At 41.4% G+C, this 21,419-nt stretch overlaps 1 protein-coding gene across 1 annotated transcript in view; it reads left to right on the top strand.

Annotated features, from left to right (window-relative positions):
• cpxm1 (carboxypeptidase X, M14 family member 1) overlaps positions 1 to 21,419 on the top strand; it is a 59,131-nt gene that overhangs the window by 25,744 nt on the left and 11,968 nt on the right. The window contains exons 5-11 of the mRNA XM_008122456.3: positions 2,037 to 2,121; positions 8,890 to 9,040; positions 10,943 to 11,031; positions 13,804 to 13,927; positions 16,474 to 16,670; positions 17,875 to 18,054; positions 20,737 to 21,034. Of these exons, the coding sequence (XP_008120663.1) occupies positions 2,037 to 2,121; positions 8,890 to 9,040; positions 10,943 to 11,031; positions 13,804 to 13,927; positions 16,474 to 16,670; positions 17,875 to 18,054; positions 20,737 to 21,034 (1,124 nt within the window). The remainder of the gene's footprint in view (positions 1 to 2,036; positions 2,122 to 8,889; positions 9,041 to 10,942; positions 11,032 to 13,803; positions 13,928 to 16,473; positions 16,671 to 17,874; positions 18,055 to 20,736; positions 21,035 to 21,419) is intronic.

The raw sequence follows: 21,419 nt of genomic DNA on the forward strand, positions 1-21,419 counted from the left end.
ATAATATAATGTATTGTATGTGAATGTAATTTGTAAGCTGTAATTTGTAAGCCGCTCTGAGTCTCCTTCGGAGTGAGAAGGGCGGCATATAAATGTAGTAAATAATAAATAAATAAATAATAAAAGATGAGTAGACCCCTGAACCACAACTGGTTTCAACTACCTATAGTCTTCGTCTGGTGGTAGGGTCTGCAAGTATTGGGTAACATTAATACAATTGTACAAAGTGTATTCTGGCTTAGTAAAATTGACAACTATAAATACATACTGCTTACTTTTGTTATTTAATTCAAACAATTCAAGAATGTACTCAATGAACCATAAAGTCTTTCATAGATACTGTGGAACCTATTGGGAACATACAGTGGCTTACAAGTTGTTCTCTTGATACATTAAACACAGTTGATAAAATAAAATAATGAAAAGATATTATAATACAATGTTTAATGATATTTAATATATTGTTATTATTCCATTAGTGGACATTTGTCCATTCAAGCCCTTGGGAACCCATTTTTTTCTTATAGTCAATCAAAATACCCATGCCTTCCCCTGATTGGTGGAAAAGCTGGCCTGGCTGGGGTTTCCTCCTAACATCACTGGTTGGAGGATTCCCCCCCATGGCTGGGAAAAACAATAGCTGTGGTTGTTGAATTCTGAGTCCAAATCCATTTAAAGGTGTCCCCCACACCACCCCGGTTGAGGTGTGTGAGTCCAGGATTGTGTTGATGCCAAACGCAAATAGTTCCATGATTAACTTAATGTCCAGTCCAGGGAAACTCAGAGCGGTAGTCCAGAAAACAAAAAGAGTGATTGGAGTCACTTGATGGAATAGTGAGCCCCAGGTCTTACCCACAGCATGTCCACTGATCCGTATCAGCTGATAGTCCCAATCTCATCAATGCAAGCTTCCCAGCACACGTATGTCCTGTTTTGTCTTTCAAGAACAGCCTTAAGACATTGTGGTAAGTAAATGAAAACTGCTTTACTTCAGCAAAACATAAAGTACAGTACACTCAGTGAAATAATGCAAAAGAAAGCCAGGAAGTCTTTCTTCAGACAAAGAAACAGGCATAAATCCAGATGCAGACTTGGAGCAGGCACACAGAGAGTGAAGGCATTAGAGTCAGTTTGTTACCAGCAAGAGCTGGCTGCACCTGCTTCTGCTTTATAGCCCTGGGTCCCCACACAGCTGCTAGGGCAGTTCCTAATTACTCAGCTGCATTTTTGTCAGCTAATCTAGCTGAATGACGTCTCTGCTCTGTTTCCTTTCTCCTCTCCTGGAATGAGGGTACTAGCAAAGTCTCCTCCTCAGATTCCAACTCACCCTCAGATTCATGAGCACTTTCCTGCTCCCCTTCCTCTTCTGAAGAAGAAGAACCCCTGACAACGTAAGAGGATTTATCAATGAGAAAGAGATTTATCAATGGGAAGGAGTTTTGGTTTGCAGAAATACAACAGATCATCTCACCAATGAATCCCGGGTGCCTCTAGGCTTACATACATTAGCCAGTTTTGAGCCATTTTCTGTCCCAAGGCAGTTTTAAAGATCATTTATTTATTTATTTATTTATTTATTTATTTATTTACAGCATTTATATTCCGCCCTTCTCACCCCGAAGGGGACTCAGGGCGGATCACATTACACATATAGGCAAACATTCAATGCCTTTTAACATAGGACAAAGACAAACAACAACATAGCTCCGAGCGGGCCTCGAACTTATGACCTCCTGGTCAGTGATTCATCGCAGTTAATTGCACTGGCTTGCTCTCCCGTCTGCGCCACAGCCCCGGGCTGTGTTTTAGTGACACTTTAAAGATTAATTTCATTTGATATAGTTTATATAATTTTTATAAAGTTAGATTTCATGAACATGGCCATACTAGAATTGAAGAGGAGCGGAATTTCAACATTGCGAAATTGGTGAACCAAATCTTGCCAAGGAAACCGCACAATAGAGTCACCAGAAGTTGGAAATGAAGTTGCACAGTGTTAACATTCCCAATTGTTTACGTTTTCTTTCTTCCACCAGGTATAGCTGGGTAACATCATACAAGGTACAATTCAGCAATGACACCCATCGCTGGCTGCCTTGCAAGAACGGGAGCGAAGAGGCGGTGAGTCCATGGGTCTCTTCAGGCATGAACATTACAATTCCCTTGGAGCCATATGCTAGACAAGGCATGGGCAATCTTGGGCCCTCCAAGTGTTTTGGACTTCAACTCCCACAATTCCTAACAGCCGGTAGGCTGTTAGGAATTGTGGGAGTTGAAGTCCAAAACACCTGGAGGGCCCAAATTTGTCCATGCCCACACTGAATGTGGAGATTTAATTGTATAGCATAGTATTGCTGTTAAAGATTATCTTTCTTTCCAACTAAGATATCCTATAGCATTACTTCAACAAGATTCGGTGAGTCCAGGGTTCAAATCCCTACACAGCAACAGAAACCCTCTGTCACCTTCTCTCATCTTAGAGAAAAGCATCTCTTGTGCCCAAATAAAATCTCAGAAAGGCTCACCGTATATTGGAAATGACTTCCAGGCATACAACAACAGCAATTTTGACATTTCCTTGGAAGCTGTAGGTATAGAAACTTGTTCAAAATGTGTTTGCAATTAAAGTTGACATTCTCACCATCCCAGTTTCTGGTGTACACTCTATAACTGGCCAATCTATCTATATATATAAAAGAGTGATGGCATCACGGCAATTCACAAAACAACAAAAGTACAGGCCCCCCAACCTCAAAATTTGACAACACAACCCATCATCCACACCTCAAGGTTGATACAACAAAAAGAAAAGAAAAATAAAGTCCTAATTAGAGGGAGAGCAATAAATTTTTTTATCCAATTGCTGCCAGTTTAGAGGGCTAATCTCTGCCCACTTGGTTGCCTAGCAACCAAGGGACAGCCAGGTTTCAGTTAGGGGACAGGCCGATTTAGGCCTCACTGAGTCTTCTTCCACAGATTATCAGATTTGCACTGGATTATATGGCAGTGTAGACTCAAGGCCCTTCCACACAGCTATATAACCCATTTATAATCTTATATTATCTGCTTTGTACTGGATTATCTTGACTCCACACTACCATATAATCCACTTCAGTGGGCATTTTATACAGCTGTGAAGAAGGAGCCTCATATAATCCAGTTCTGAGCAGATAATATAAGATTAGAAATATACAGTAGAGTCTCACTTATCCAACGTAAACAGGCCGGCAGGATAAGTGAATATGTTGGATAATAAGAAGGGATTCAGGAAAAGCCAATTAAACATCAAATTAGGTAATCGTTATACAAATTAAGTACCAAAACATCATATTATACAACAAATTTGACAGAAAAAGTAGTTCCGTGCGCAGTAATGCTATGTAGTATTTACAGTAGAGTCTCACTTATCCAGCACTCGCTTATCCAACGTTCTGGATTATCCAACGCATTTTTGTAGTCAATGCTTTCAATATATCGTGATATTTTGGTGCTAAATTCATAAATACAGTAATTACTATATAGCATTACTGTGTACTGAACTACTTTTTCTGACAAATTTGTTGTCTAACATGATGTTTTGGTGCTTAATTTGTAAAATCATAACTTAATTTGATGTTTAATAGGGTTATCCTTAATTCCTCATTATCCAACATATTCGCTTATCCAACGTTCTGCCGGCCCGTTCATGTTGGATAAGTAAGACTCTACTGTACTGTATTTACAAATTTACCACTAAAATATCACAATGAATTTAAAACACTGACTACAAAAACATTGATTATGAAAAGGCAGACTGCGTTGGATAATCCAGAACATTGTATAAGCGAATGTTGGATAAGTGAGATTCTTCTTTAATATGAAATAATTACTGGGATAGAATAATGCAGAACAATATAATCTCTAAAACCAGGACAGTAAATAAACAGGGGAAATCCACACAGGAAACAATCAGGGCCAGCTAACACCTCCCAACAAAGTATTCCCATCATCAAAGTCTGGCAAATCCTGTTTTCTCAGGGCCACAGACAGTAGAAGCACATAAAATATCGCAAACAACACCACTCTGAAAACAAGGGAATTCCAGACAGGAAACAATCAGGGCCAGCTAACACCTCCCAACAAAGTATTCCCATCATCAAAGTCTGGAAAATCCTCTGTTTTCTCAGGGCCACAGACAGTAGAAGCACATAAAATATCGCAAAGAACACCGCTCTGAAAACAAGGGAATTCCAGACAGGAAACAATCAGGGCCAGCTAACACCTCCCAACAAAAAATTAACTCAGGGAGGAAACAGCCAGGCTTTAAAGCTGCAAGGCCATTACATCCTAATCATTTTTCCTAATTGCAGCATTCATACTTGCCTCCAACAGACAAAAAAAACCAATCAGAAATATTGTATATTCACAACCTTTAGGAAATAATATCCCCTGATGGCGCAGCGTGTTAAAGCGCTGAGCTGCTGAACTTCTGGACCGAAAGGTCACAGGTTTGAATTGGGGGAGCAGAGAGAGCCCCCACTGTTAGCCCCAGCTTCTGCCAACCCAGAAGTTCGAAAACATGCAAATGTGAGTGCATCAATAGGTACTGCTCCGGCGGGAAGGTAACGCTGCTCCATGTAGTCATCCCACATGACCTTGGAGGAGTCTACGGATACGACGGCTCTTCGGCTTAGAAATGGAGATGAGCACCAACCCCCAGAATCATACATGACTGGGCTTAATGTCAGAGGAAAACGTTTACCCTTTACCTTAACTACCACCAATTCCTCAATACTTTATTTCCCAGACCACCAGACTTCGCCACAGCAACGCGTGGCTGGGCACAGCTAGTATATATATAAATGTAATGTACGCTTTTCCCATGGAGTAAACAACAAAACCACTTAATCAAATCACACCAAATTTGGACACAAAAGACATAGTCATCCAATCTATGTCTTTCAATAAAAAACCTAGAAAAATAAAGTCCAAATAACAGAAAATGTCCAATTGCTTACCACGCATGTGGGAACTGAAACAACTACATCACCTAAAGGACCTTGTAGCTGTGAGAGGAGCCTAACAGCACTTTTTGAAAACGTTGCCATGGTGGAACAGCCTTGAAGCTTCAAAGCCAGGCTGCTTCCTAAGCATAGGGATCCTCCGTTGGTCACACTGAATACCACTGAACAGCCTTACAGCTTCAAAGCTAGGCTGCTTCCTAACCATAAGTATCCTCCATTGGTCACATTGAATACTACTGAACAGCCTTACAGCTTCAAAGCCAGGGTGCTTCCTAACCATAGGGATCCTCCGTTGGTCACATTGAATACCACTGAACAGCCTTACAGCCTTACAAGTGGAGTGCCGCAGGGCTCCGTCCTGGGCCTGGTTCTGTTCAACATCTTTATTAACGACTTAGACGAAGGGTTAGAAGGCACGATCATCAAGTTTGCAGACGACACAAAACTGGGAGGGATAGCTAACACTCCAGAAGACAGGAGCAGAATTCAAAACGATCTTGACAGACTAGAGAGATGGGCCGAAACTAACAAAATGAAGTTCAACAGGGACAAATGCAAGATACTTCACTTCGGCAGAAAAAATGGAAATCAAAGATACAGAATGGGGGACGCCTGGCTTGACAGCAGTGTGTGCGAAAAAGACCTTGGAGTCCTCGTGGACAACAAGTTAAACATGAGCCAACAATGTGATGCGGCAGCTAAAAAAGCCAATGGGATTCTGGCCTGCATCAATAGGGGAATAGCGTCTAGATCCAGGGAAGTTATGCTCCCCCTCTATTCTGCCTTGGTCAGACCACACCTGGAATACTGTGTCCAATTTTGGGCACCACAGTTGAAGGGAGATGTTGACAAGCTGGAAAGCGTCCAGAGGAGGGCGACTAAAATGATTAAGGGTCTGGAGAACAAGCCCTATGAGGAGCGGCTTAAAGAGCTGGGCATGTTTAGCCTGCAGAAGAGAAGGCTGAGAGGAGACATGATAGCCATGTACAAATATGTGAGGGGAAGTCATAGGGAGGAGGGAGCAAGCTTATTTTCTGCTGCCCTGCAGACTAGGACACGGAACAATGGCTTCAAACTACAGGAAAGGAGATTCCACCTGAACATCAGGAAGAACTTCCTCACTGTGAGAGCTGTTCGACAGAGGAACTCTCTCCCGGGGCCGTGGTGGACGCTCCTTCCTTGGAGGCTTTTAAGCAGAGGCTGGATGGCCATCTGTCGGGGGTGCTTTGAATGCGATTTCCTGCTTCTTAGCAGGGGGTTGGACTGGATGGCCCATGTGGTCTCTTCCAACTCTACTATTCTATGATTCAAAGCTAGGCTGCTTCCTAACCATAGGTATCCTCAATTGGTCATATTGAATGCCACTGAACAGCCTTACAGCTTCAAAGCTAGGCTGCTTCCTAACCATAGGTATCCTCCATTGATCATATTGAATACCACTGAACAGCCTTACAGCTTCAAAGCTAGGCTGCTTCCTAACCATAAGTATCCTCCATTGGTCACATTGAATACCACTGAACAGCCTTACAGCTTCAAAGCCAGGCTGCTTCCTAACCTAGGGATCCTAACCACCAGACTATACCACAGCAACACGTGGCCGGGCACAGCTAGTCTTATATAATCTGAAAACTATTATGTTGGGATCCAGAAGAAAAAAAACATAGCATCCTTCCATTCCTCTTTCCCACTCAACCTGGCTGTTATTCCTCCTCTAATAATAATAAAAAGTCACAAGAACATTGCAATTAAGGTGTATCTTGGCACCTCCAGGATAGGATCAGTGACCCAAGGTGCCATAGTACTGTGCCAAGCTAACCAAAGAGAAATCAACAACTGCTATGCCATTCCTGCCAAGGGAAATTCATAGCCTGCTGCCACTCAAAAGATCTGCTTTCCTTTCCCCTGTATGACCCTTAATAGCCTTGGGGAAAATGGGTTCTTGCCATGTCCATCCTGGCAAACAATCCTTTTGCCTCCTAACTTCATGTCAGAGAGCTCATTTTGACGCATCACAAGGGGCTCTATGAATAATAATCATCATAATCATACTTATCATAATCATACATTTATTACCCACTTCTCCTGGAGTTCCTGGCGAGATACAATGTACCGTATATACTCGAGGATAAGCTGACCCAAATATAAGCCGAGGCACCTAATTTGACTACAAAAAACTGGGAAAACTTATTGACTCAAGTATAAGCCAAGGGTGGGGAATGCAGCCGCTACTGGTAAAATAAAAATAGATACCAATAAAATTAAATTAATTCAGGTATCAGTAGGTGAAATGACAACCCACCTAGGAAAAAGAGATGAAGGGGAAGAACAAGCTGGTTTTAAGAATCCTATAAAAGGCCTTAATTATTTGAAATGCAAGTGCAAAAACAGTAACTGACATGGATTCTGAACAGAACTTGGCTCAGAATGTTACAACAGGAAAATGCCAATGTGGTTCTAAGCAACATCAATAGGAATAGTGTTCAGATGAAAGGAAGTACCAATTGTTCCACTCAATTCTGAGTTGGAATAACTCTGTGTCCAATTCCGAGCACCACAATTCAAGAAGGAGATGAACAAGCTGGAAGGAGTCCAGAGAAGAGTGACAAAATGGTCAAAGCTCTGGAAACCAAGAATCCTTTGGCTGAAGGAGCTGGGCGTGTTTAGCTTTGAGAAGAGAAGTTGAGAAAGGACATGAGAGTCAGGTTTCTATATTCGAAGGGAGGTCATAGTGAGGGAGGGGCATTGCTAGAGATTAGGACAGAGCAATGGATTCAAACTACAGAAAAAGGGATTCCATCTCAATGGAAACACTTGCTAGTCGTAAGAGCTGTTGGGCAGTAGAAGCTGGCTTGGATACTACTGGAATGATTGCAAAAGAACTGTTGCATCTCAGCGAGGGTCCACCTTGCTCTCAACACACACCACTGAGACAGACTTGGTATCAACAGTTTATTGATAAAAAGGTAACAAAAAGTAAGACAAAAAGCAATAAGGAAATGCAAAAATCCAAATATAATTCAATGTCCCAAGGCAGCAAGTAAATCCTTAAATGGCAAGACTTAAAACAGAAGCATGACTTTCAAAGCAGAATCCAAAGTACAGGATTCAAACAGGATTCAAACAAGAACATGAATGCAAGAAGACTTTCTCCAAAATACATAGGCAATACTGGAACCAAGGCTGCACCAGCAAAACTGGAACAAAGATTCAAGGCTTGAAAACAGGAGACCTTGCTCTGTAGCAAAGTTGCTTGATCTGCTTCACCTTATTTATCCATTCTTACAAGACATGAAGGCATTCCTTTGACCTTGGGTTCCCAGCCTTTTGGTGGCAATCCTTAGTGAATGCCTAGCGAGTTTGGTTCTCAAACTCAGCCTTGTTTCTCTGTCTAATTGAACTTGCTTGTTATCACTTTCAGAACCATCTGGCTGTTGTTGACTTTCCCTGCCCTCCTCCCATTGGGAGAGCTGTGAAAGGTCACTCTGATCTAAAGCCTCTGTTATCTCATCCTGGCTGCCTGCCTGTGGCCTTCTCTGAATCTCTGGCTGCTTAGACTGTGCAACATTTCCAGGTTCAGAGGAGCGGAATCCCGCTTCATCATCAGACTGAACCACAACAAGAACAAGGCTACCAAACTGTACAGAAATGCTTCGAACTGGATGAAATAATGTCCTCTCTTCCTCCCTACTATGTTCCCATAACAATCCTGAAAGATAGGTCAGGCTGAGAGCCTCAACCTCATCCGGTAAGTTTCACAATTTGTTGGGAACTAGAACTGGGATCTCCTAGACCTAAAATCATAACCATTACGTCACAGAATTGGATTTGGGTTTTTATATACTCCTTGGCTTGCTTTGGTCTGATTTCCTCTCTCCTCTTGCTGCAGGTATTCCCTGGAAATAAGGACCCGGAGACTCCAGTCCTCAACCCGTTCCCCGTCCCAGTGGTGGCTCGATACCTTCGCATCAACCCTCAAACCTGGTTTGAGAACGGGACCATCTGCCTAAGGATGGAGGTCCTGGGTTGCACCGTGCCAGGTGAGCCCTTGGAGCAGAGCCTTGGCTCAAACTGAACAAGGCCTATACAGACAGTCCCCGAGTTACAAACATCCAACTTACAAATGGCTCACAGTTAAGAACAGGGATGAGACAACAGGAAATAAGAGAAATCTACCCCTCAAAAGGGAAATCCATTCCTGAAAGAGTTATTATCATGGGGAATAGGTGTCTCCACTGAATAATAATATTATAATAAAACTTTATTTATATCCCACAACCATCTCCCTGTGGGAATTCAGGGTGGCTCACATGGGGCGGAGTCTGATGACAAAATTGCACAAAATAAACAACAACATAAACACAATTCACAGTATAAAAAGACAAAAACAGTAATACAATATAAAAACAATGTCAGATGTGGACAACGGATGTGAAGTGGATATATTGAGACACTTACAGCCTTCTGTCTCAATTCTCCCCTCCATTCAGCAACTCAGCATCTGCCTAGAAACACAAACAAATAAGACTGCATAGCTGTCTGCTGATCCCAGTGGTAATAAATCTTTATTGTACAGCTATATACATAAATAGCAGCCAGAGCTACTCAGACACATGTTTCTCTAACAGCAAGATTAATGGCGACTACTCTTATCAGTAAAGAATAACTCCTCCCAAATTCCATTATTATTATTATTATTATTATTAAACTTTATTTGTACCCCGCTAGCATCTCCCGAAGGACTCGATGCGGCTTACAAAGGCCAAGGCCTCAACACACAATATAACAATACAAAACAAAAAGGCAAATTAAAACAATTAAAACAGTATAAACAACAAGCAATAAACAATACGCTAAAACACAATAAAACTGGGCCGGGCCAGAGTAATGGGTACAAGATTAAAAGTGCTGATGTGACAGGTGATATATAAGGCTTATAGGGCAAGTGCAGAGTGCGATATACGATCTTAGTTCTAATAAAGTGCTTATGGGACTTGGTGTTGGAGATTTCCTATTAATCTGGGAAGGCACATTGGAACAGCCAGGTCTTCAAGTTCTTTCTGAACACTGCCAATGTAGGGGCCTGTCTGAGATCCTTGGGGAGGGTGTTCCAGAGTCGGGGGGCCACCACAGAGAAGGCCCTGTCTCGTGTCCCCACCAACCGCTCTGTGACTTGTTTCCTTCTACAGGCAAAAGCGGAAGTATCGTTCCTTTTCCCTCTAGGCAATAAATCATTGCTCTATGCGCTTAACTACTTCTGTCCTGGATTGCTTACTGAAGCAAACACACACTTACATTTAAACAATGAGTTAAACATTTCACTATATTTAACCATTACCCTGACAAACAAGAATATTATAACAATAGTTAATAATATCAGTCAGCCACCAGGCACAGTTCTATCATCTCCATAGGTGGGAAACTGAGGCAACAATGCAAAAATAAAATGATGAATTAAAGTGCATAGTAGGTAAGGACCTAATAAAATGCAGGATAAATTATTAATACCACCCGAAGCTGATTATATAATTACTGTCTCACCAAGGGCCAGCTTTATCAGCAGTCCTTGTTTCCACAACAAGCCAAATGTTGCAAAATCCAATTATCACAGGGACAGAAAGTGGGGTGAAATCTTCTGAACAGGGACACAGATAGCAAAAGAAACCCCACAGAGGTGTTAACCCTTCCCTATGCTATCCAAAGCTAAAACACTGTGTGTTGTTTTTTTTGTTTTTGTTTTTTTTTGGGGGGGGGGGGTATTTGGCTGGAGTTACACTGCAGTGGTTTGCTTTTGTGTGAGATCTGGAAATGTCATGACATACATTTCATGGATGCTTTCACTCCCTCCACTTTGTCCCTGGCTACAAAATGACAAAAGCTACCAAAATGGAGTGAGAACAAAAACCCAACTTTTCACTTTTTCCTCCTTCTCTTCTTTCCAGACCCAAACAACATCTATCTGTGGGATGACTTGCCGGTGACCAACGATAAACTGGATTTTAGACATCACAACTACAAAGACATGAGGAAGGTGCGTGAGTTTTGGCAGGTTTCAAAAAAGGGCAAGAAAGTCCCACCAAATTTTCCTTGGCTGTGTCTACATTGTAGAAGCAATACAATTTGACCCCACTTTAATTACCACTAGCTGTGCCCGGCCACGCGTTGCTGTGGAGTTGTCTGGTGGTGTTGGTGAGAAATTGTTGAGGTAGTGGTGGTATTGAATGTCTGTTGTATGGTTGTCTTTATGTTTAGTATGCACACTGAAGTGGATTATATGGCAGTGTGGAGTCAAAATAATCCAGTTCAAAGCAGATAATATAAGATTATAAATGGGTTATATAGCTGTGTGGAAGGGCCTTGAGTCTACACTGCCATATAATCCAGTTAAAATCTGATAATCTGTGGAAGAGGCCTAAGTGAGGCCTAACTGTGCCTGTCCCCTGGGCTGAGTAGGTTGCTAGGAGACCAAGCTTAGCCTTCAAACTGGCAGCAATTGGATAAAAACTATTATTCCTCTCCCTGTAATTAGGACTTTATTTTTCTTTTCTTTTTGTTGTATCAACCTAGAGCCGTGAATGATGGGTTGTGTTGTCAAATTTCGAGGTTGGAGGGCCTGTAGTTTTGTTGTTTTGTCCGCTGCCCTGATGCCATCACACTTTTATATATATAGATGGTTCAATAGTATGGAATCAGGGGAATTGCAGTTTCACGATACCTTTAGCTTTCTTTGTCAAAGTATTTGTGCCCCAACGAACTACGACTCCCAGGATTTGATAGTATGCACTACGGCAGTTAAAGGAGCATCCAACTGCATTAATTTGACAATGTAATCTATCTTTTCTTCTGGGATGCAACAACAGAAGCTTAGTTGGCCTCTAATTTCTAATATAGGCTGGCATCCAAAATTTAGGATTCCCAGACCTCAGGACCTCTTGTCCTGAGCCTTGGACTTTTTTCTTCGGTCCTCAGAGCAAGAGGAGAATCTCAGGGCATGAGTGCTGCCTTGAAAAGTGTATGAGTTCCTGTGTGTCTATTTTCCTTAATTTGTTTAAATTGCATGCCATCTGCTACTGTTGTTGATACATAAGGTATCATCGCACTTAAAATAACATCAGCAGAATGATTACCAGCTGTCTTCCCAAAGTCCCAGGTTTAGATACTGAAATGTCAGGCTATTGGACTCACCTGACCAAACAACATATAAAAGGAACGTTGACTCACCTTGCAGAGATTGTGAACTTAGTACAAATGCAGCCACTGAGAAACTTGCTACATTGGAAAATTGGCCCTTCTAGGTTTTCTGTAACTTCATAAACTACCACCTGAGGAACACTACACAGTCGAAACCAGTTGTGGATGGTTATGAACTTTGGATTTGTTTAAAACTTTGGATTCAAAAAGGATTTACAAACTTTGAATGTACAGTCCTCTATGTGGAACATGAATTTTGTATGTCATTGGACTCACAAACCTTGTGTATAAGAGCTATGCTTTCTATGAATATGTGTATTTGTAATACATTGATTATATTATTTTGGATTCTGCTTTAGGAATTCTCGCTTTTCCTATATAAGGATGATTTTGGTTTAGAGACGTGTATTTTGAATCATTTAGTTTATTTTGAACCTCTACAATCCTTGTCTGCACATTGAATGTGCCATGACTATCTTCTATCTTCTATCTATCTATCTATATATAAAAGAGTGATGGAATCTCGGCGACCAACAAAACAACAAAACTAAAGGCCCCCCAACCTCGAAAATTGACAGCACAACCCTTCATCCACGCCCCTAGGTTTATACAACAAAAAGAAAAGAAAAATAAAGTCCTAATTAGAGCGAGAGGAATAATTATTTTTATCCAATTGCTGCTAGTTAGAAGACTAAGCTCCGCCCACTTGGTCTCCTAGCAACCAACTCACCCAGGGGACAGGCAGAGTTAGCTAATAATAATACACATCGAATCATAGCATCAGACAGTGAGGAGACACCCCTAAAGGCCATCCAGTCCAACCCAATTCTGCCATGCAGGACACAATCCAAGCCCTCCCAACAGATGGCCACCCAGCCTCTCAACACTAATAATAATAATAATAATAATAATAATAATAACAACAACAACATACAATCCTAAGGTTTGGAGTGACCTCTAAGGATCATCCACATCAACTTCCTTCTACCATTCAGAAGGACACAATCCAAACACTCCTGACAGATGGCCATTCAGCCTCTACATAATAATGATGATAATGAACATGATGATAATAATAATAATAATAATAATAATAATAATAATAATAGTCATAGTCATAGTCATAGTAATAATAATAGAAGCATAGAATCCAAGAGACCCCTAAGGGCCATTCAGCCCAACCCTTTCTACTATGCAGCAGGACACAATCCAAGCATTCACAACACATGGACAACGTATAAATACTATACAATACTACACAAGGACATAGATCCCCTCTACCCTCACCAGTTACACAGTACACAAACAACCAAATGCATACTAAACATAAAGACAACCATACAACAGACATTCAATACCACCACTACCTCAACAATTTCTCGCCAACACAGACAACGCCATAGCAACGCGTGGCCGGGCACAGCTAGTAGTATATATATGAAAAACTGTCTTATAGTTTATATTATTGGATTATATTTCTGTTTGTAGTGGCCTCTTGCCTTTGCCCCATCTAGACTGCCATATGATCCAGTTTCTGACTCCAGATTATCTGCTTTGAACTGGATGATATGGCAATGTAGATCCAGCCTGAGTGACATTTCCTCTCCTGCAGCTGATGAAGAAAGTGAACGACGCGTGTCCCAACATCACACGCGTGTACAGCATTGGGAAGAGCTACCAGGGCCTGAAAATGTACGTCATGGAGATTTCAGATAACCCCGGGCACCACGAAGTCGGTGAGTGACATCAAGCAGAGCCATTCAGATCAGGTCCGAAGGAATAACAGCTTTCTGTTAGAAGATGGATGAAACCTATAATGCATTTTATACCATAGAATGAATGCCTCAATGCTATGGAATCACGGGAGTTGTAGTTTTACAAGGTCTCCAGCCTTCCCTGCCCAAGAGTGCTGGTACTTCACCAAACTACAACTCCCAGGGTTCCATAGCCTTGAGCCATGGCAGTTGAAGTGGTATCAAAATGCCATATAATCCAGTTCAAAAGCAGATAATTTGGATTTTATACGGCAGTGTAGAAGGAGCCTGAGTCTCGTATAAGACTCCATCTACACTGCCGTATACAATGCAGTTCGAAACTGTATTATATGGTGGGTGTGGACTCATATAATGAAGTTTAACAGCAACCCCACCTACACTGCCATATAATGTAGTTTAAAATGGGGCTTGCATTGGATTCCTTCTAATTTTTATATTCGTAACATGTTCTATTTCTCTTATAACCAATTTCCAAAAATCTTTTACATGTTTACAGTCTCACCACATATGCAATATTACTTTTAATTTTAAAAAAAAAAGGACGAGAAAGATGAGAGGGGGGAAAAATTAATAGACATGCTATTAACAGCAGCTAGATTACTAATTGCAAAATATTGGAAAGGAGAAATGAAAATACAAATTAATGAATGGTATAAAGAACCCTGGAAAATGGCACCGAATGACAAGCTAACATCAAATGTAAAAGTCAAGAAGGGATTATGAGGAAAAAATGACTTTGAAAGTATTTGGAGAAAATTTTTAGAAAAATTATTGTAAAAAGAAGATGGGAATTTACTGTATATAGTCGAGTATATACAGTAAAGTTTTTCAGCCCTTTTTTTAAGACTGAAAAAGCCCCCCTTGGCTTATACTCGGGTGAGGGTCCTGGCTGGCTTATATTTGGGTCAGCTTATACTCGAGAATATATGGTACATTTATTATTTTTCTCTATTATTATTGCTATTATTACATTTTTTTTCTCTATTATTGTTGCTACTATTACATTTATTTTACTCTATTTTTATTATTAATAATAATACATTTATTATTTCACTCTGATCTTATTATTATTACATGTATTATTATTATTATTATTACATGTATTATTTTATTCTATTATTATTATTATTTTATTATGACACAGCAAACAAGATAGACATGCTGGATTTCATATCACAAAATCACAAGTCAAACACTTCCCAAGGGTCTAGGACTATGTGATGTATTTTCAGATGATGCACGCAGATCCCAGTAGGTGGCCTTTATTATTATTATTATTATTATTATTATTATTATTATTATTATTATTATTATTAAAAGGATACATAAGCACATTTACATTGAAGAAGATGAGAATAATGATTTAATCAGAGTTGGACAATCTTATCTTAAATTAGAGCTTTATGTAAATATTTAAAAACATTTAACCTACTGATGCCTCAATTAATGTAATTTTATTGGTATCTGTTTTTATTTCTGAAATTTACCACTCTCGGCTTATACTGGAGTCAATGTTTTCCCAGGGGTTTTTTTGTGGTAAAATTAGGTGCCTCGGTTTATATTCGTGTTGGCTTATACTGGAGTATATACGGTACCTCCAAATGAAGAATTGAACTTTTGGTGGGACTTTAGAAGAAGAGTTGGCTCTGGAGAAGGGGAGCACAGGGGTGAATGTAAATAAAAGAGTTGGAGGAGTATAGAATATGTTTATATAACTAACTTTTTCTATAATAATACTAATAATAATAATAATAATAATAATAATAATAACAACAACAACAACAACAACAACAACAACAACAACAACAAGCCAGTGGTGATCGGCACACTGGGTGCAGTGCCTAAAGACCTTGGCTAGCATTTGAAAACAATCAGTGCCGACAAAATTACCATCTGTCAACTGCAAAAGGCCATCCTACTCAGATCTGCATGCATTATTCGCTGATACATCACATAGTGCTAGACACTTGGAAAGTGTCCAATGTGTGATGCAATACAAAAGCCAGCACAGTGATTTTATTTGCTAAGTACTCATCTTGTTGTGTATCAAATAATAATAACAATAACAACAACGTAAGGCCACCTTACTGGGATCTGCACACATCATCCAAAAATACATCACACAGTCCTAAACACTTGGGAAATGTTCGACCTGTGATTTTGTAATACAAAATCCAGCACATATATCTCATTTGCTGTGTCATACTATGTCTTTGTATCAATAATAATAATAGAATATTATTCTTGCATTGAACTGCATTTTATGTTGAGCTCTCTCAACTATCACGTATTGGGATTGATTCCCAAGGCCCCACCAACACTACTATATAATGCAGTTTGAAATTGCTTTATATAGTTAAGTGTGGACTCATATGATGCAGCATTGAACTGCTTTACATGAATCTACAGTGACCATATAATGCAGTGTAGATGGGACCTGAGATAGGAAAGAAGGGGCCAATGGGACTTTCTGGAAGGGCCACGTTGAGGGTCTTGCGTCCTTGCAGGGGAGCCGGAGTTTCGCTACGTGGCCGGCATGCATGGGAACGAGGTCCTGGGCCGGGAGCTGGTGCTCAATCTTATGGAGTACCTCTGCCACGAATACAAGAAGGGCAACCCTCGCATCCGGAGGCTGGTCACTGAGACCCGGATCCACCTTTTGCCTTCCATGAACCCGGATGGATATGAAACTGCCTACAAGCTGGTGGGTAGAATCGGGTCATGGGGAGAGGTTGTTGGGGAGAGTTATTTTTTCTGGATCCTATGGGTTCTTATTATCTAACCCAGCCAGGGCTGACCCAAAGTGATTTTCAAGTGTAGGCGAACAGAATTTTGGCGCCCCTCCCCCCCCCCCCCAAACCAATCACTGAAAAATAAAAGCATTGGATAAGCGAAAATGTTGGATAATAAGGAGGGATTGAGGAAAAGCCTAAATAAAGAACAACACTCTGAAAATAGGGGAATTCCAAACAGGAAACAATCAGGGCCAGCCAATACCTCCCAACCAAGGATGCCCCCAGGGAGGAAGCAGCCAGGCTTTGAATCTGCAAGGCCATTAAATGCTAATCAAGCTGGCCAATTGCAACATTCACACTAGCCTCAAACAGACAAGAGCTCTTTCTCCCACCCTGGACTTTCCACATATATATAAACCCCACTTACCTAGCTTCCAACAGACCTCTGACGATGCCTGCCATAGGTGTGGGCCTGGCCCCAAAGGCTGGGCGCAGGCCCAGAAGCCAAGCGGCCCCAGAGACCGAAGCCGCAAGGAGGCAGGGGGTGTGCGCACACGTATGCACACATGCGTGCGCACCCGGGAGCGCCTCAACTGCGCCCCCAACAGAATGGCACCACAGGCAAGTGCCTAGTTCGCCTAGCGGTTGAACCGCCTCTGGACCCAGCATATGAATGCTGGATAATTTCCTTGGCCGTGAGTTTAATTCTACTTATTGAGTATCCCTTATCCAAAATAGTTGAGACCAAGAATGCATCTACACCAGGCATGGGAAAACTTTAGCCTGGAGGACCAAAGTTGGCCCATGCCTGCTTTAGTGTATTTTGGCCCCATTAAGTCCACACTAAGTCCCGGTGGCGCAGTGTGTTAAAGCGCCGAGCTGCTGAACTTGCAGACCAAAAGGTCCCAGGTTCGAATCCTGGGAGCAGAGTGAGTGCCCGCTGTTAGCTCCAGCTTCTGCCAACCTAGCAGTTCGAAAACATGCCAATGTGAGTAGATCAATAGGTACCGCTCCGGCGGGAAGGTAACTGCACTCCACGCAGTCATGGCGGCCACATGACCTTGGAGGTGTCTATGGACAATGCCGGCTCTTCGGAGACCAAGGAATGGGGTTGGCGTTGAGATTGCAATGACCTGTGCATTTGTGTTCTTTTTCCTCCCTTTTCCCCGACAGGGTTCTGAGCTCTCTGGCTGGGCCATGGGCCGGTGGACGTACGAAGGCTTTGACCTCAACCACAACTTTGCTGACCTCAACACCGCCTTGTGGGACGCGGAGGACAACGACATGGTGCCCCACGAGTTCCCCAACCACTACATCCCCATCCCAGAATCCTACACGTTTCCGAATGCCACGGTGAGCCCATTGTTCCCTAGCATGGAGTGGTGTCAAACTGCATTAATTCTGCATTATGGACATAATAGTCCCATATTACAATAGGAAACCATCAAAGTGGTGCAAAAATATTTATTTTTATGATCCTCAACTTTTGCAGGCCTTTTCTCATACAAAGACAAGTATCCACTGTTACTGTAATACAGAAATTGTTTTAGATGTCATTAAACCTATATTTAGTTCAATGCATCAATATGAATACAGATACAAAAAGTATTGCTATTCAATCAAACAAAGGACTGTTACATTCACAGTAAAAATAACATTTTTCTCTCGAAAGATGAATGGACTCCTCTTCTCATGACACTAATTGTTCTTTAGTTCTTTAATTGTTCCAAATGCACAAATTGACCCCTCTTCTATATATATAAAAGAGTGATGGCATCAGGGCAGCGGACAAAACAACAAAACTACAGGCCCCCCAACCTCGAAATTTGACAACACAACCCATCATTCACGGCTCTAGGTTGATACAACAAAAAGAAAAGAAAAATAAAGTCCTAATTACAGGGAGAGGAATAATAGTTTTTATCCAATTGCTGCCAGTTTGAAGGCTAAGCTCCGCCCACTTGGTCTCCTAGCAACCCACTCAGCCCAGGGCACAGGCAGAGTTAGGCCTCACTTAGGCCTCTTCCACAGATTATCTAATCTGCACTGGATTATATGGCAGTGTAGACTCAAGACCCTTCCACATCTATATAACCCATTTAGAATCTTATATTATCTTCTTTGAACTGGATTATCTTGACTCCACACTGCCATATAATCCACTTCAGTATGCATACTAAACATAAAGACAACCATACAACAGACACTCAATACCACCACTACCTCAACAGTTTCTCACCAACACCACAGACAACACCACAGCAACGCGTGGCTGGGCACAGCTAGTCTTATATATAATGATCGTTCTTATTTCTTTACTATGGGTAGTTTGTGATTCCTTTATTTTATCGCTTTTAAACTTATTTATTATCATCATCATCATCATTTAATTACTTATTAATCGCCCTCCATCCACGATGCTCTAGGCGATTTACAATATAAAATTGTAAAGGATAAAAATATATACATACAAATATTGATAAAATTAACATAGATTATGCAGTGCTTTTGACACGAAATAAATAAACTATGGGTAGTAGACTCCAAAACCACAACTGGTTTCAACTCAAAAGAGTCTTCATCAGGTGGATTGTAGTCTGTTCTTTAAGTTGTTTTTCTGAGTTTTTTGATATGGATCCTATAGAGAACATATATAGTGGCTACAGTTATTTACAATACATGTAGTTACATGAGACATACAAGATACATAACAAAGATAATGTGAAAGTTATACTCACAGAAAGATCTATGTTTTAATATGCATACTCTGCAAGCAGTTTGATTCCAATGAGAGTATGAACCTTTTTTTTCTCATGACATGAAAACAGTTCATGTGAAAGGGATGTAGGAGTCTTAGTAGACCATAAGCTGAACTTGAGCCAACAGTGTGATGCACTAGCTAAAAAAGCTAATATGATTCTAAACTCCATCAACATGAGTCTGGTGTCTAAATTGAGGGAAGTCATAGTCCCACTCTATTCTGCTTTGGTCAGGCCTCACCTGGAATAATAGCACTGTGTCTAGTTGAGTCTCCTTCCCTGGAGGTTTTTAAGCAGAGCCTGGATGACCATCTGCCACAACTGCTTTGGTTGTGTCTTCCTGCCTGGCAGAAGGGGGTTAGACTGGATGGCCCTTGGGGGTCTCTTCCAATTCTATGGTTCTATGAATTGATCCCATATTGGAGGCACGGGTAAACTTGGCCCTCCAGCTGTTAGGCTGTTAGGAATTTTGGAAGTTAAAGCCCAAACACCTGGAGGGACAAAATTTGCCCATGCCTGCCTTATTGTTGTGGTTCAGTCTGATGATGAAGGGGGATTTAGGTTTATGTAGGCTAACCAAAGCAATGCTGAAGAGAGAAATCTCGAAGGCTGTGATGCTAGAAATGTTGAATTGTCAGAGAGGCTGCAGGCTAGCAAGGAAACAGAAACTAATGATAAGGGTGACCTTTCTCAGGAGTTTGAACATCAACAAGTTCCAGGTGTTTCAGGCAGTGACTCAGTGGAGTCTTCCTTAGATAGAGATATAAGGTTAAGATTAAAGGTTTGCCCCAGACGTTCCCTTAGAATAGCTGGCAAACGAGTGGGAACTCAAGGACAGAGAAATGCCTTTTTGGCTTATAAACATGGGTAAATACAGGAGAAACAGAGAAAAATTTCAGACGAAGCAACGTTGATTCTTGGAAGCACATCTCCTGCCTTGTATTAGCTCATGGGAAAGGATTCCCGTTTATGTTCATGCCTGGAAACTGTGTTTTGGATTTTACTCTAAAGTTCATGGTGCTTTGTTTTCGGGACTAATTTCCTATATCAGAGACTTGGATTTATATTCTGCGAATTGCTTTTACTATTGGATTCTATTGCTTTTTATTGACTGCCATTGAATTTGGATGTTTGCTTTCTTTGCTGCTTTTTATTCAGACTTTGCTATCTTTTATCAATAAACTGTTTAAACCTAGCCTACTGTGGTGGAGTGTGTGTTAAGAGCAAAGTGAACCAGCGCTGAGGTACAACACTTATTGCGTTCCCATTCACCCAGGTTGCCCCAGAAACCCGGGCAGTCATAAGCTGGATGCAGCGCTACCCGTTCATGCTGAGTGCCAACCTGCACGGCGGAGAGTTGGTGGTGACGTACCCCTTCGATATGACGCGCACCTACTGGAAGGCTCAGGAGCTCACGCCCACGGCTGACGACGCCGTCTTCCGCTGGCTGGCCACCGTATATGCCACCTCCAACCTGGCCATGGTGGAAGATGACCGGCGGCTCTGCCATTACGAGGACTTCATGAGGGAAGGCAACATCATCAACGGGGCCAACTGGCACACCGTCCCTGGAAGTAAGCAAAGTTCAATCCTTTCTTAGTTCAAATCTGAGCTATCCATGGTGCTAACCCCTTTAAAAGAATTGGGCATCTTGGATAGAGACTTTTAAAGTTCACACTGAAAACCGGAGCAGATTTACCAACTCTCATTGACACCCAAGCTCAGCTGCCTTTGCATTCCCTAAGGTCCAGCATCATTAAGTCTGAGCTTTAATCGACCTGTCTAAAGTTCAGCTTGCCAACATTCATTCTTTGTAGGTTCAAATCTGAGCTATCCAAGGTGCTGAACCTTGAAAAAGAATTGGGCACCTTGGATGTGTCAGGTAGATAATACTGTGTTAGATAGAAATGCATTTATGTGAAAAATACACTTCTAACAGACATGTGGTCACAGCACATT

Source organism: Anolis carolinensis, chromosome 5 (genome assembly GCF_035594765.1).
Source record: "Anolis carolinensis isolate JA03-04 chromosome 5, rAnoCar3.1.pri, whole genome shotgun sequence".
NCBI lineage: Eukaryota > Metazoa > Chordata > Lepidosauria > Squamata > Dactyloidae > Anolis > Anolis carolinensis.